General features: G+C 42.3%; 2 protein-coding genes across 3 annotated transcripts in view; one reads left to right on the top strand and one right to left on the bottom strand.

The window, feature by feature from the left end:
* WDR70 (WD repeat domain 70) overlaps positions 1-4,298 on the bottom strand; it is a 276,550-nt gene extending 272,252 nt beyond the window's left edge. For both annotated transcript variants that reach the window (XM_063456857.1, XM_063456856.1), the window contains exon 1: positions 4,194-4,298. The gene's annotated coding sequence lies outside the window, so the exon portion shown is untranslated. The remainder of the gene's footprint in view (positions 1-4,193) is intronic.
* Positions 4,299-4,618: 320 nt separating this feature from the next.
* Positions 4,619-12,911, top strand: part of NUP155 (nucleoporin 155) — a 40,724-nt gene continuing 32,431 nt past the window's right edge. The window contains exon 1 of the mRNA XM_063453987.1: positions 4,619-4,843. Within this exon, the coding sequence (XP_063310057.1) occupies positions 4,705-4,843 (139 nt within the window). The 5' untranslated portion in view covers positions 4,619-4,704. The remainder of the gene's footprint in view (positions 4,844-12,911) is intronic.

The following is a 12,911-nucleotide window of genomic DNA, read 5'->3' as shown; positions in this document are numbered from 1 at the left end:
CACTGCACACAAATACACTCCTGTGTTCCAACAACATTGTACACAAATACACCACTGTATGTGCGTCTGTGCTCCTGTGTGTATCTCAGTGTTTAAGTGTGCATTTGTGTGTATGTGGCAATGCATACATCCCAGCATATACTAAAGCCAGGTCAAAGGAGTATAGAATGGAGATTAGTCAAAACGGAGCCGAAGTCAATAACCAGAATACAGAATACAGATAAAGCGCTATTGGGAACAATAATGAACCACAACAGGGCAATGAGCCTTGCCCTCTGAGTCCTTTTTATACTGTGGCTCATTAGAATGGTAGCCACACCCCCATAATGTCCGAATTTGGGCATTTTGGCAGACCATGATGTCATTTGCGTCATGAGATCGATGCACCAGTGCCGTGTCATTAAAGGGGGCAGGGCTATCGCGTCTGGCGTGAAAACCGCTGGAGAACTAAGAGGGATGCTGGAGAGGATCCTTCATCTCCTGTAAGAGGTGAGTACCATGGGGGACAACCCTGGTTACCACAGAAGGCACCCTGACAGTACCCCCCCTTCCAGAACAGCTTACCGGGCAGAAGGACCCTGGACGAGACGGAAAACGGGAATGGAAAGAACAGAGAAGACGAGGAGCATGGATATCGGAACAGTCAATCCAAGAGCTGTCTTCAGGACCATAGCCTTTCCAATCTACCAGATATTGCAATTTACAACGAGAGAAATGAGAATCAAGAAGAGATCTTGTATTCCTCCCGAGCCTCCACTTGCACTGATGAAGGGGTAACAATATGACTGATAAACCTATTACAGGTCAAAGGCTTTAATAAAGAGACATGAATACCTTAGGAATTCGCAAGTTCTAGGGTAAATCAAGACGATAAGCAACAGGGTTAGGTCTGCCACCTTATAAGGACCAATAAACCTAGGTGCCTGTTTCATAGAAGGTACCTTCAGGCGGATATGTTTCGTGCTTAGCCAGACCTTATCACCCGGTTGAAACACAGGAGCAGCACGTCTATGCTTATCAGCATGTTTTTTATCGAGGTTGGATTGTTCCCAGGTCTTTCTTAGGTTTTCAAGGTGTCCATCAACCATCGGCATTCCCTGCGATAAAAATGCGGATGGGAGAACAACTGGATGAAAACCATAATTTAAGAAGAATGGGCTGAGTTGAGTAGCATCAGAAACTAAGCTGTTGTGTGCAAACTCAGCCCAAGGAAGCAAGCCAACCCAGTCATCCTGATGAGCAGATACAAAACATCGAAGGTATTGCTCAATCTTCTGATTAGTACGTTCTGCTGCCCCGTTAGATTGGGGATGATAGAAAAACAGAGTTATACCCAATTGTTTACAGAAAGCCCTCCAAAATTTTGAGATAAACTGCGAACCCCTGACAGATATTTTTTTCTCCAGGTATTCCATGGATCTGGAATATTTCCCTGGCAAAGATCTTCGCCAATTCTGGTGAAGTGGGTAACGTCGCCAGAGGTACGAAATGCGCCATTTTGGTGAACCTGTTAGTAACAGTCAAGATAACGGTTTTCTTTTCGGAAGTAGGCAAGTCGACAATGAAGTCCATGGCTATACTGACCCAGGGTTTGTTAGGAATATCTAAGGGTTGAAGCAGGCCACATGGGAGAGCATGAGACAGTTTAGTTCTAGCGCAAACAGTACAAGCCTTAACATATTCCTTACTATCCTTTAGCAATGAAGGCCACCAGAATTCTTTGGCAATTAATGAATATGTCTTGCGAATACCTGGATGACCTGCGATTTTACTGTCCTGGTATTCAGGAGGAACATATAGACATCCTTCTGGGATAAATCCAGGCGCCTGTGACTGTTTAGCAACAATATCTGTCACCAGGGGAGACTGTATCTTGACACTAGTATGAGCTACAATGTGTTTGAGTACCACAGAAAATACCTCAAAAGTAGAATCGACATGAGGTTCATATTGACGGGACAATGCAGTGGCTTTAGAATCCTTCGAACCAGGTCTATACGTTAATACAAAGTTAAATCTTTGAAGAAAGAAAAAAAAAAAGGGGGACCATCGGGCTTGCCTAGCAAAAAGACGTTTGGCCTCTCCAATATATGAGAGGTTTTTATTATCTGTTAGGATAGTCAATGGAAGTAATGTACCTTCTAACAGGTGTCGCCATTCTTTTAAGGCTAGGATTATAGCAAGGAGTTCTCTGTCTCCTATTTCGTAACGTTTTTCTGTATAAGATAATTTTCTAGAATAGAACCCGCAAGGGTGTAGTGGTACACCAGTCTCTGAAGCATCTCTCTCTAACAGAAAAGGTAGACTAGGATTAGGATGCACTAAAACAGGGGTAGAGGCAAAAGATGTTTTAAGCGTCTCAAATGCCTTAAACGCATTGGAATCCCATCTCCTCTGATTCATACCTTTTTTTGTCATTATTGGAGCAACTATATACGAAAAAGTCTTTATGAAGCGTCTGTAATTGCTTGTGAATCCTATAAATCTTTGAATAGCCTTTAACCCATTAGGTAGTGGTCATTGGAGTATGGAGTTCAATTTCTTGGGATATACAAACACACCCTTCACTCACACCAATACTACACACAAATGTACTTCTGAATTTAAAAGATAAAACTACATCCATACACACCCCTGCATGCAATTACAAACGTTACATACAAACACACCCCCTTATTAAAACACTACAATGATATACACACCAATGCTACACACAAAAGTACACCTGCATTTAAAAGCCAACAGTACGTACAAACACACACCCCTGCATTCCATAGGTAATCGTACATACAACTACACCCCTACATGCACACAAACTCTATACAAAAACATGCTTACATTCAAATGCACAAACACTGTTCACAAATACAATCCTAGAAGAACGGCCAAATGGTAGATCACTAGCTGGCATAGAATTGTGGGAGTTGTACAACAGATGGGTCTCTATCTTTTCTCCATTCTTGCACCAGGCCCTCTCTACAAGTCTTTATGTGTCACAAACATGTTGGCTTCTGGGCTGTGATAAGTATATGTAACTAACGCAGTCCTACGGTGTGTTTTTGGTTTTTTTTGCTTGTTTTTTTGAAGGAATACTTCAATAATCATAACCACAACAACTTTATGTAGTGGTTATCATGCCAGCAGTGTCCCTTCTACCTTTTTTAAGGAGTCCAATCATTTTTGAATAGTTTCACTTCTTACCTGGGATCTACCAAAACCCACTCATCAACCTCTACCACCATTTACGGAAAGACAAAAGTTCCTAATCAGGAGCTTCTGTTAGCTTTCATAAGCCATGTCCAGCATTCTGTAGTAGTTATAGTTCCAGGTGTGCCCTGGCCTCCTTCCAGTGTAAGTAGCTAAAATGTTTGAGAACATAGGTTTGACAACATAACTGGAGTCTGAAGGGCTTCCACCACCGCTTTCTTCTCTCCAAATGGAAGCAACTGCACTATGTTCAGTACGGCAGTGCAGAAAGATTCACATTGGCAAAGAACGCTCAGTTGATGTTCTTAGCAAATTAACAGGACCCAGCCCTTCTACAGAGGAAGAGGTGACTAGGCGTTCGCAAACAATTATTTACACTAAGAGAGCACCAGGACACCTCATAACTGTAACAATGGGCTGCATTGGTTATAATTCGTATTAAAACAGGGATTTCAATCTGGAGAGTGATTAAAACCAGAGCTGCGGAGTCAGTACCCAAAACCCTTTGACTCAAACACTTATGGTACAATTTACCATATATGCCAGCTAACTCGTCCAGACTTTACTCGTAAAGAAAGACAAAAAAAATCTTCCAAAAACTGCTGTGCATGCACAGCTCCAATTAAAACTAGTAAGTCTAGCTAGATGTAAGCATACCATTTAGGGAAGGCTACATCACAATGTGACATTTATAAGTGGCTAATGGGAATATAAAACAAATAATACTAGGTGTTCCATGGAACATGCTGCCTCGCTGCCTCACTGCCTCGTGTGCCTTGGTCCAGCAATGCCTGGGAACCACTGACCTAATGGACAGTATTACACCTGACCTGGGGTGATAAAACTTAGCCATTACTCTATTAGTACAAACCCTTTCAGTGACCCACACACACACATTGTTATTGTTGTTGTTGTTGTTGTTATTATTATTATTATTGCTGCTCCCATATCCACCCGCCTATGATAGCCCACCCTGCAATACTCACATTCCCTGTTATGTTAGATAGAGACAGACACAGTCTACAAAATGCAGGACTCCCAGCAAATCAACACAGCAGCCACACGCTGAAAGACTTCCCACTGGCAGAGACTGCTTGAACAAACTATAGGCGGGGAAGAGGGACATTTGTAAGAGTCTGGCCCATTTCACACTCACTGTGTTTCTTTTCCTTCATATAATTCCAGCATTCATCTTGGACCTAAACGAAAATAACTCTAAAATGAAAAAAAATGTATTTATTTTTTTTTAAATTAAAAACCTTAAATCTCCCTTTTTGCAGCATGCTCCCTCATGCCAGCTTTCAAGATGGCGGATTACATCCTTTCCCTGGCCTGTGGCAGCCGAAGCTCCGATGACGTCACTGAGAGAGCGACGCTGGGCAGGCCAGTGACCTCATCGCGACCGCCTGGATGCATGCAGGATTTGCGCGGGCAGCGAGCTGGTTTTCAATCTAACATCTAGCTTGGGCTTCTTGGATCCCCTCGTCACCGTCCGCAATGCCCAGCGGGGCCCCAGGAGCCACGGCCGTCGCCATGCAGGAGGCTGTAGAGGCAGCCGGGAAGATTATCGACCGCCAGGTCCTGGAAGACCGAGCCTACCCGGACCTATCCGAGCTGCTCAATGTCCCCGCTCACAGTAAGCACGGGGAGCTACTGCCAACAAGCCTTTACACTTTATACCAAGGGTAGGCAACCTTATGCACTCCAGATAATGGTGGACTACATCTCCCATGATGCTTTGCCAGCACTATGGCTGTAAGAGCATCATGGGAGATGTAGTCCATAACATTTGGAGTGCTGAAAGTTGCCTACCCCTGCTCTAGACGTTTAACTCCTTCCCTGTGGTATGCTGTATACGGAACACAGTAAAGGGAATAATGAGGGTGAAAGGTATCAGGGAATGTCCCAAAACATCAGTAAAATTAAAAAAAATATTTGATATATATATATATATATATATATATATATATATATATATATATATATATATATATACACACACATACACTTTGCTGAGGATTACAAAAAACACACAAATGAACCACATATATAATGACTGGGAATTCATTAATTACAATGACAGGATCCGACAGTCAGATTAACAATTATTATTCACTAAAGGGAGACTTCAAAGTGAATTTAAGGCAAAGGTAGTTGAAATGAAAGCATATCTGAGTTGGAGAATTTTTCCAATTAGGCTAGTTTGACCTTACATTTGAAGTTTTCTCTAAATTCTTACTTTAGTAAATACAGTAACCATGTAAGTGTGATTGTTGTGTCATTCTATGGAATGACAGAAGATAATGCACATAGACTTCAATGAGAGAAAAACATGAAATTGAAAACACAAACAAAATCACATACATAATTACTGTGGATGTTTTTCTAAAGGGACACTATAGTCACCAGAACAACTTCAGCTTAATAATGCGGTTTTGGTGTATAGATCACGCATCTGCAGTCTCATTGCTCAATTCTCAGACATTTAGGAGTTAAATTACTTTGTTTATACAGCCCTCATCACACCTCCCTGCTTGTGATTTGCACAGCCTCCCCAAACACTTCCTGTAAAGAGAGATCTAATGTTTAAACTCAATTTAATTTATAATGTATCTCCTGCTCTGTTAATAGCCTTCTAGGCTCCAAAAGGAGCCTCTTGTGTGATTAAAGTTCAATTTACAGAGCAGGAGATCAAAGCTTCTCCAGATGGTTATTGTCTGGTTGAAAGTGAAACAATGTATTTTCATGCAGGCTGTGATAGTCCCAACCAGGGGAGGTGTGGCTAGGGCTGCATCAACAGTTTTATTTATTTATTATTGCAATTTATTAACTACTAAATGGCAGAGAACTAATCATTGAGAGTGTCGGGGCATGATCTAAACACTGCTTCATAAAGCTAAAGTTGTTTTGATGCCTATAGTGTACCTTTAACTATAGCGACAGGATTTGAGGGTCCGATTAAGTGATATTGTTGCTGCATTCTATGGTATGACAAGGGTGAAAAACAGAATACCCATAGGCATTAATAAACCTCCTTACCACCCTGCTAGTTTCAGTGGTTATTATAGTGCTTGAAGTGTTCTTCTAGCATTATTATTATTTATATAGCGCCAGTAAATTCCGTTGCGCTGTACAATGGGATGTAAGCCCATTGAGCAGGGCGCTAAACCCCTCTGTTCCTGTGCGTCCATTTGTCTGGTTACAATTATGTGTCTGTTAGTCCACCCATTGTACAGCGCTATGGAATTTGCTGGCACTATATAAATAATAATGTCGAGTTGTTAAGGATATTTTGGCACTTAGAAAAAGTGTGGAGACAGGCTACAAAATAAATAAAAGGAATGGAACATTTTAGCTATAAAGAAAGGTTAACAAATTTAAACCTCTTTTTAGTTTAGAAAAAAGACGCCATATATCCGTGGCCAATACAAACTATTGTGTGGAAATCTATTCATAAACAGGGCTATACATAGGACACAAGGTCACACATTTAGACTGGAAGAAAGGAGATTTTGTCTAAGGCAGAGGAAAGTTTTTTTACTGTAAGAACAATATGGATGTGGAATTCTCTGAAGTGATTTTACAGATGTTTAAACAGCAACTAGATTCATACTTGCAAAAATGTAATATTCAATCATATACTTTTTCAACTGTAGGGTAATAGCTTATTGATCCATAGATAAATCTGACTGCCATTCTAAGGTCAAGAATAATTTTTTTTTATCCTGGTTTGTTGCAAAATTGGAAATGCTTCCAATTGTTTTTTGTTTTGTTTTTTTGCCTTCTTTTGGATCAAAAGCATGTGTTTCTTTTCAGCCTATGTAAGTTGGTTGTGTTGTTCCATTGAATGCAGCAACAAACTCACTTAATTGGTCACTGTTGTTAGGGAATACCCACTGTAATTATTTATTAATTTTCCCATTCACGTCTATGGACATTCAGTTGTGTTATTTACCCTTGTCATTCCACAGACTGCAACAATAGTCTAATGAATCTGAGTCTTCAAACTGGTCACTGCAGTTAGAGAATGCCCAGGGTGATTATTTATGTCATCTGTTTTGTGGTGCTTAAATGAACACTATAGTCACCTAAATTACTTTAGCTAAATAAAGCTGTTTTAGTGTATAGATCATTCCCATGCAATTTCACTGCTCAATTCACTGTCATTTAGGAGTTAAATCACTTTGTTTTTGTTTATGCAGCCCTAGCCACACCTCCCCGGCTATGATTGACAGAGCCTGCATGAAATAAAAAAACTGGTTTCACTTTCAAACAGATGTAATTTACCTTAAAGGACCACTCTAGTGCCAGGAAAGCATACTCGTTTTCCTGGCACTAGAGTGCCCTGAGGGTGCCCCCACCCTCAGGGACCCCCTCCCGCCCGGCTCTGGAAAGGGGAAAGGGGTAAAAACTTACCTTTTTCCAGCGCTGGGCGGAGAGATCTCCTCCTGCTCTTCTCCTCCCCGTCGGCTGAATGCGCACGCGCGGCAAGAGCTGCGCGCGCATTCAGCCGGTCACATAGGAAAGCATTCATAATGCTTTCCTATGGACGCTGGCGTGCTCTCACTGTGAAAATCACAGTGAGAAGCACGCAAGCGCCTCTAGCGGCTGTCAATGAGACAGCCACTAGAGGACATAGGGGGAAGGCTTAACCCATTCATAAACATAGCAGTTTCTCTGAAACTGCTATGTTTCTGAAAAAATGGGTTAACCCTAGAAGGACCTGGCACCCAGACCACTTCATTAAGCTGAAGTGGTCTGGGTGCCTAGAGTGGTCCTTTAAATAATTGTATCTCAATCTCTAAATTGAACTTTAATCACATACAGGAGGCTCTTGCAGGGTCTAGCAAGCTATTAACATAGCAGGGGATAAGAAAATCGTAATTAAACAGAACTTGCAATAAAGAAAGCCTAAATAGGGCTCTGTTTACAGGAAGTGTTTATGGAAGGCTGTGCAAGTCACATTCAGGGAGGTGTGACTAGGGTTCATAAACAAAGGGATTTAACTCCTAAATGGCAGAGGATTGAGCAGTGAGGCTGCAGGGGCATGTTCTATACACCAAAACTGCTTCATTAAGCTAAAGTTATTCAGGTGACTATAGTGTCCCTTTAATCCGCAGTACTTTTATTCTGTTTCCATTTAATGTCTATAGGGAATCTGTGGTTTAATTCCATAAAATACCGGAATAATCCTGCTTAATCTGAATCTAAGAATCTCACTATAGTTAAGGAATACCTATAGTAATTATTGTTTTTTAAGCAGTTTTAGCTTTGTTTTAAATCTATCATTCTATCTTCAAGGGTTAGCCAAAGGACCATAGCTAGATTGGCTAGCTCTTCATCAGTTATACTTGCAGTTAGGTTGTTTTGGCCTTGCATTTCAAATTCACTTTCAAATTCTGATCATTTTCACTTAAACTAATGGGTTACTCCAACCCAAAAATGTTTTTTGCAGGGGTTAGAAATTTTTCTACTTTTCCATGGGACTTAAGTCCGGCTTCGCCTGGGATTTGTGAGCCCGTTCAGCCTCTGAGGTAAATGGCTGCCTGAGATTCTAGGTGGGCAGTAGGCTCCCAGTGGGTTGAGGCAGGTGAGTGGGCGGCGGTGTGGGAGCTGTAATCTCCCTGCTCTGCCCCGTTGCGCGCCCTCCAAAATGACATCACTCCAGCCCCCACATCATTATACATCGCTCAAGGGAGCAGAGCAGGGAGATGACAGGAGCCCCAGTGGACCCCAGGAAAAGCTGATCCACTCCAGCACTCCAAAATGGGTTTAAACCTGCCCCCCTCCAGTCACATGGGAAAGGTATTTTTACTCACCTTTTTTCCCCATGCAATGCTGTTGACGCCTGCAGCTGGCACCATAGAGATGCATCAAATCAATCCATTCCTATGGGGAGCATTATCATAGGCAACACTGACCCAGGAAGCCCCTCTAGAGGCTGTCTGAGTGACTCACTAGAGGTATTACCAGGCAGCAATGTAAACACTGCCTTTTGTCTGAAAAGTCAATGTTTACATTGAAAAGCTTGCAAGAATAGGATATAGTTTTCAGAATAACTACATTAAGCTGCAGTGGTTCTGGTGACTATAGTGACCCTTGTAAGAATTGTATTTTTGACGTTGGAAAAATCTAGCTACTAACTTTTTTTAGCACTGACTTAAATGGACACTATAGTCACCAGAACTACAGCTTATTGAATTTGTTCTGGTGAGTAGAATCATTACCTTCAGGGTTTTTGATGTAAGCACTGTCTTTTCAGAGAAGATGCAGTGTTTACATTACAGCCTAGTGATAACTTCACTGGCCACTCCTCAGATGGCGGTTAGTAGAGGTGCACCGAAATGAAAATTCAGGGCCGAAACTGAAAATTCAGGATGCCCTTGACCGGAAACCGAAACTGCCTTTTTGCCCAAATACTTTTAAAATATTTTTTTTTTCTATGATTTTATTAATATAATTCTTTCATGAATTTAATAAATCAAATATGAAAAACTACAAGCCAATAAAATAAATAACCACACTTATTGAGAGCAACACACCAAAATTGGACAGAAAATAGCTTTAAAAAAACCCAATATAAATAAAAATCTGTTAACCCTGTTTGCTATATATGACTGAATTATATATATATATATATATATATATATATATATATATATATATATAGGAAACATGGGGGGATGGTTGCACTCACCTAAACATGCTTAAATGGGGTGCTGCTGGGGGCCATATTAGGAGAGTAGGAGAGTGCGCTGGATCTTGTGTATTTATTATATATATATATATATATATATATATATATATATATATATATATATATATATATATATATATATATATATATATATATATATATATATAATTGAATACCATACCAATAATATTTATTAATAATAAAGATTTAGAAATGTGGACTAGGGACTTGAAGAAAGCACTTTGGGCAGATTGGCACGTCCAGAATATAATTAATAAATGGATGTGGCTATGTTTGCAGTAGGATAGGTTTTCTTAAAGTGTATTTCTTTATACACTTGTGGGTATACACGATGTGGGTAGTTTTACAGCAGGTTGCCCCACTGCTCTCACGGCACGTCTGGCACTTCCGGTTAGAAGGTTGCGCGGCGGCAGTGTGCGGTCTTCTCACAGCGGTACCAGGGTGGATGGTGAGCAGTGGCGTACACATGACCAATGGGGCCCAAAATGGGGGGAAAATTGATCCGTGCCCCCCCCCCCCCCCGCACGCTTACTCTGCGCAGGCCGGGCCCGCAAAACATGGCGGCGGGCACCTTGTCGCAGGGATTGCAGGGCTGTCTCACTGACAGCCGCTAGAGGAGCTTCCGCGATTCTAAGACACTGAACGTCCATAGGAAAGCATTGAGTAATGCTTTCCTATGGGCGGTTTGAATGCGCGCACGGCTCTTGCTGTGCATGCGCATTCGGAGCTGAGCGGCGAAGGATCCCCAGCGCCAAGGGAGTCCGGCGCTGGAGAAAGGTAAGTGCTGAAGACACACACACACTCTCATGAACAGATGCATACACACTAGCTAACAGACACACACATTTACTGACAGAGACACACTCAGCGACAGACATACATACTCACTTACAAAACATACACTCTCACTGACAAACACACACTCACTAACAGACATCAAACAGACTCACTAACACAAACACACTCAGTAACAGACACACATTGTAACACTCACTGACACTCACTAGCAGACACACACTCACACTAACACACACAGTAACACACACAGTAACACTCACACTCACACTAACACTCACACTAACACACACTAACACTCACAGCAACACTAACACTCACAGCAACACTAACACTCACAGCAACACTAACACACACACACTAACGCATTTTTTTTTTATTTAACCCCCCCAGCCTCCTTACCTTTTGGAGTGCTGAGGGGATTCCCTGGGGTCCAGTGGGGCTGCTGGGCTCCTGGGGGGCCGGTCACCCGGCGGGCAGGCAGGCTGGCGGGCGCGCGAGGGAGCACTCTCCCCTGAGTGCTTCCTCTTCAGCTCCCTTGCGCGCCGCGAACTGATACCAGCGGTATCAGTGCGGTGCGCGAGGGAGCTGAAGAGGAAGCACTCAGGGAAGAGTGCTCCCTCGCGCGCCCGCCAGCCTGCCCGCCCTATTTTCGGCCGATATTTGCCAATATCGGCCGAAATGGATTAGGTCAATTTTCGGCCGATACTTTCGGCCGCCGGAATGTCGGTGCACCCCTAGCGGTTAGAGATCCTTCCTGGGTCATCGCTGCCTAAAATGCATCCAAACATTCAGTATATCCTCCCTCTGCATGCAGACACTGAACTTTCCTCATATAGATTCATTGATTCAATTCATCTGTATGAGGAGATGCTGATTGGCCAGGGCAGTGTTTGAATTGTGCTGGCTCTGCCCCATATCTGCCTCCTTGTCAGTGTCAGCCAATCATATGGGGAAGCATTGTGATTGGATCAGGCCACCACTTCTGATGTCTGAGGTCAGAGGAAGTTCAGAGGCAGCAGCTTCAGACTTGAATACAAGTAAGATTGTACTATCTTTAGGGAGTCCAAGGGGGCTAGATAGTGGTTGTAACACTATAGGGTCAGGAATACAGGTTTGTGTTCCTGACCCTATAGTGCTCCTTTAAGTGTTATCCTATATCCTAATTTATTTGTCCGTTATGACAATCTACTTGTCCTGACAGAAATTTATTAAAATTAGAGTGAGGCCCCTTCCTAGAGCTCTGGATATTAACAGGGGTATTTGCTAAACTCTTTATTTTCACATATTAAATCTGAGTCAAGAAAAAAAAAAAAATCCCCAAAATTTAGAGATTGGTGAATTGTCTGGAGAGTCTGGCGGTAGGTGTGTATATGCTGTTTGTGTGTGGTGTAAATATCAATGTTTGCTTTTAGCACCTTGTTGCAAGATTATATAACTAAAATCCTGTGGCTTTTTGAGGTCTTCCATAGAAGCAATTTTATACTCTGTGTGAGTCAGGAGAAGAACTATGGCTGGGCTGGCAATAGACAGGTTAAACAGAAGCAGGCATGTCACTTTTTGGGATCTTTGCTAAGAGAGAGATGATGGGAAGACCTAGGAAGAAGTTTCAGGGAAAGTGCTGCATTAAGACAAATTGGTAAATCTGACAGCATAGCACATTACAAAATGAGTGCATGGAGGAGGTCTTGGACCACGTTATGTTATGATGGGGGGAGGGAATCACTATGACCAAAATAAACCAATTCTACTGTACACTTACATGTTTCTGTAGTGCATTAGTGTCAGGGAAGTGTGCAGCCAACCTATTTGATGTTATTGCAGAGCTCGCAAAATGCCCATGTCCTTCTGGGGTGATTTGCACACAACTCCAGTACCTGTCAGGCCAGTGTGACTTCACTTCCCTCTCCAGGGTTGTCTTCCTGCTGCCTGTGATTTCTCTGACTTCAGCCACAGGAAAGCAGGCCACACAGCCAGCATGTAGACAATCTGCACTACGACATAAATGCATCTTTCAGGGTGCGAGCCCTGTAGCGGGGCTAAGGTTTTTTTTTTTACATTTTGTTTTTTAAACTGCCTGCCCTATGCCTGGTGCATACCTTTTTTATGAATGGGGAGCTACTGATTGGATTAGAGCATGGATGTCTAACCTTTTGGCTTCCCCGGGCCACATTGAGCGAAGAGGAATTGT

This window comes from Pelobates fuscus, chromosome 5, assembly GCF_036172605.1.
Source record: "Pelobates fuscus isolate aPelFus1 chromosome 5, aPelFus1.pri, whole genome shotgun sequence".
NCBI lineage: Eukaryota > Metazoa > Chordata > Amphibia > Anura > Pelobatidae > Pelobates > Pelobates fuscus.
Note: the sequence above shows the minus strand (reverse complement) of the source record. Positions and strands in the feature narration are given on the sequence as shown.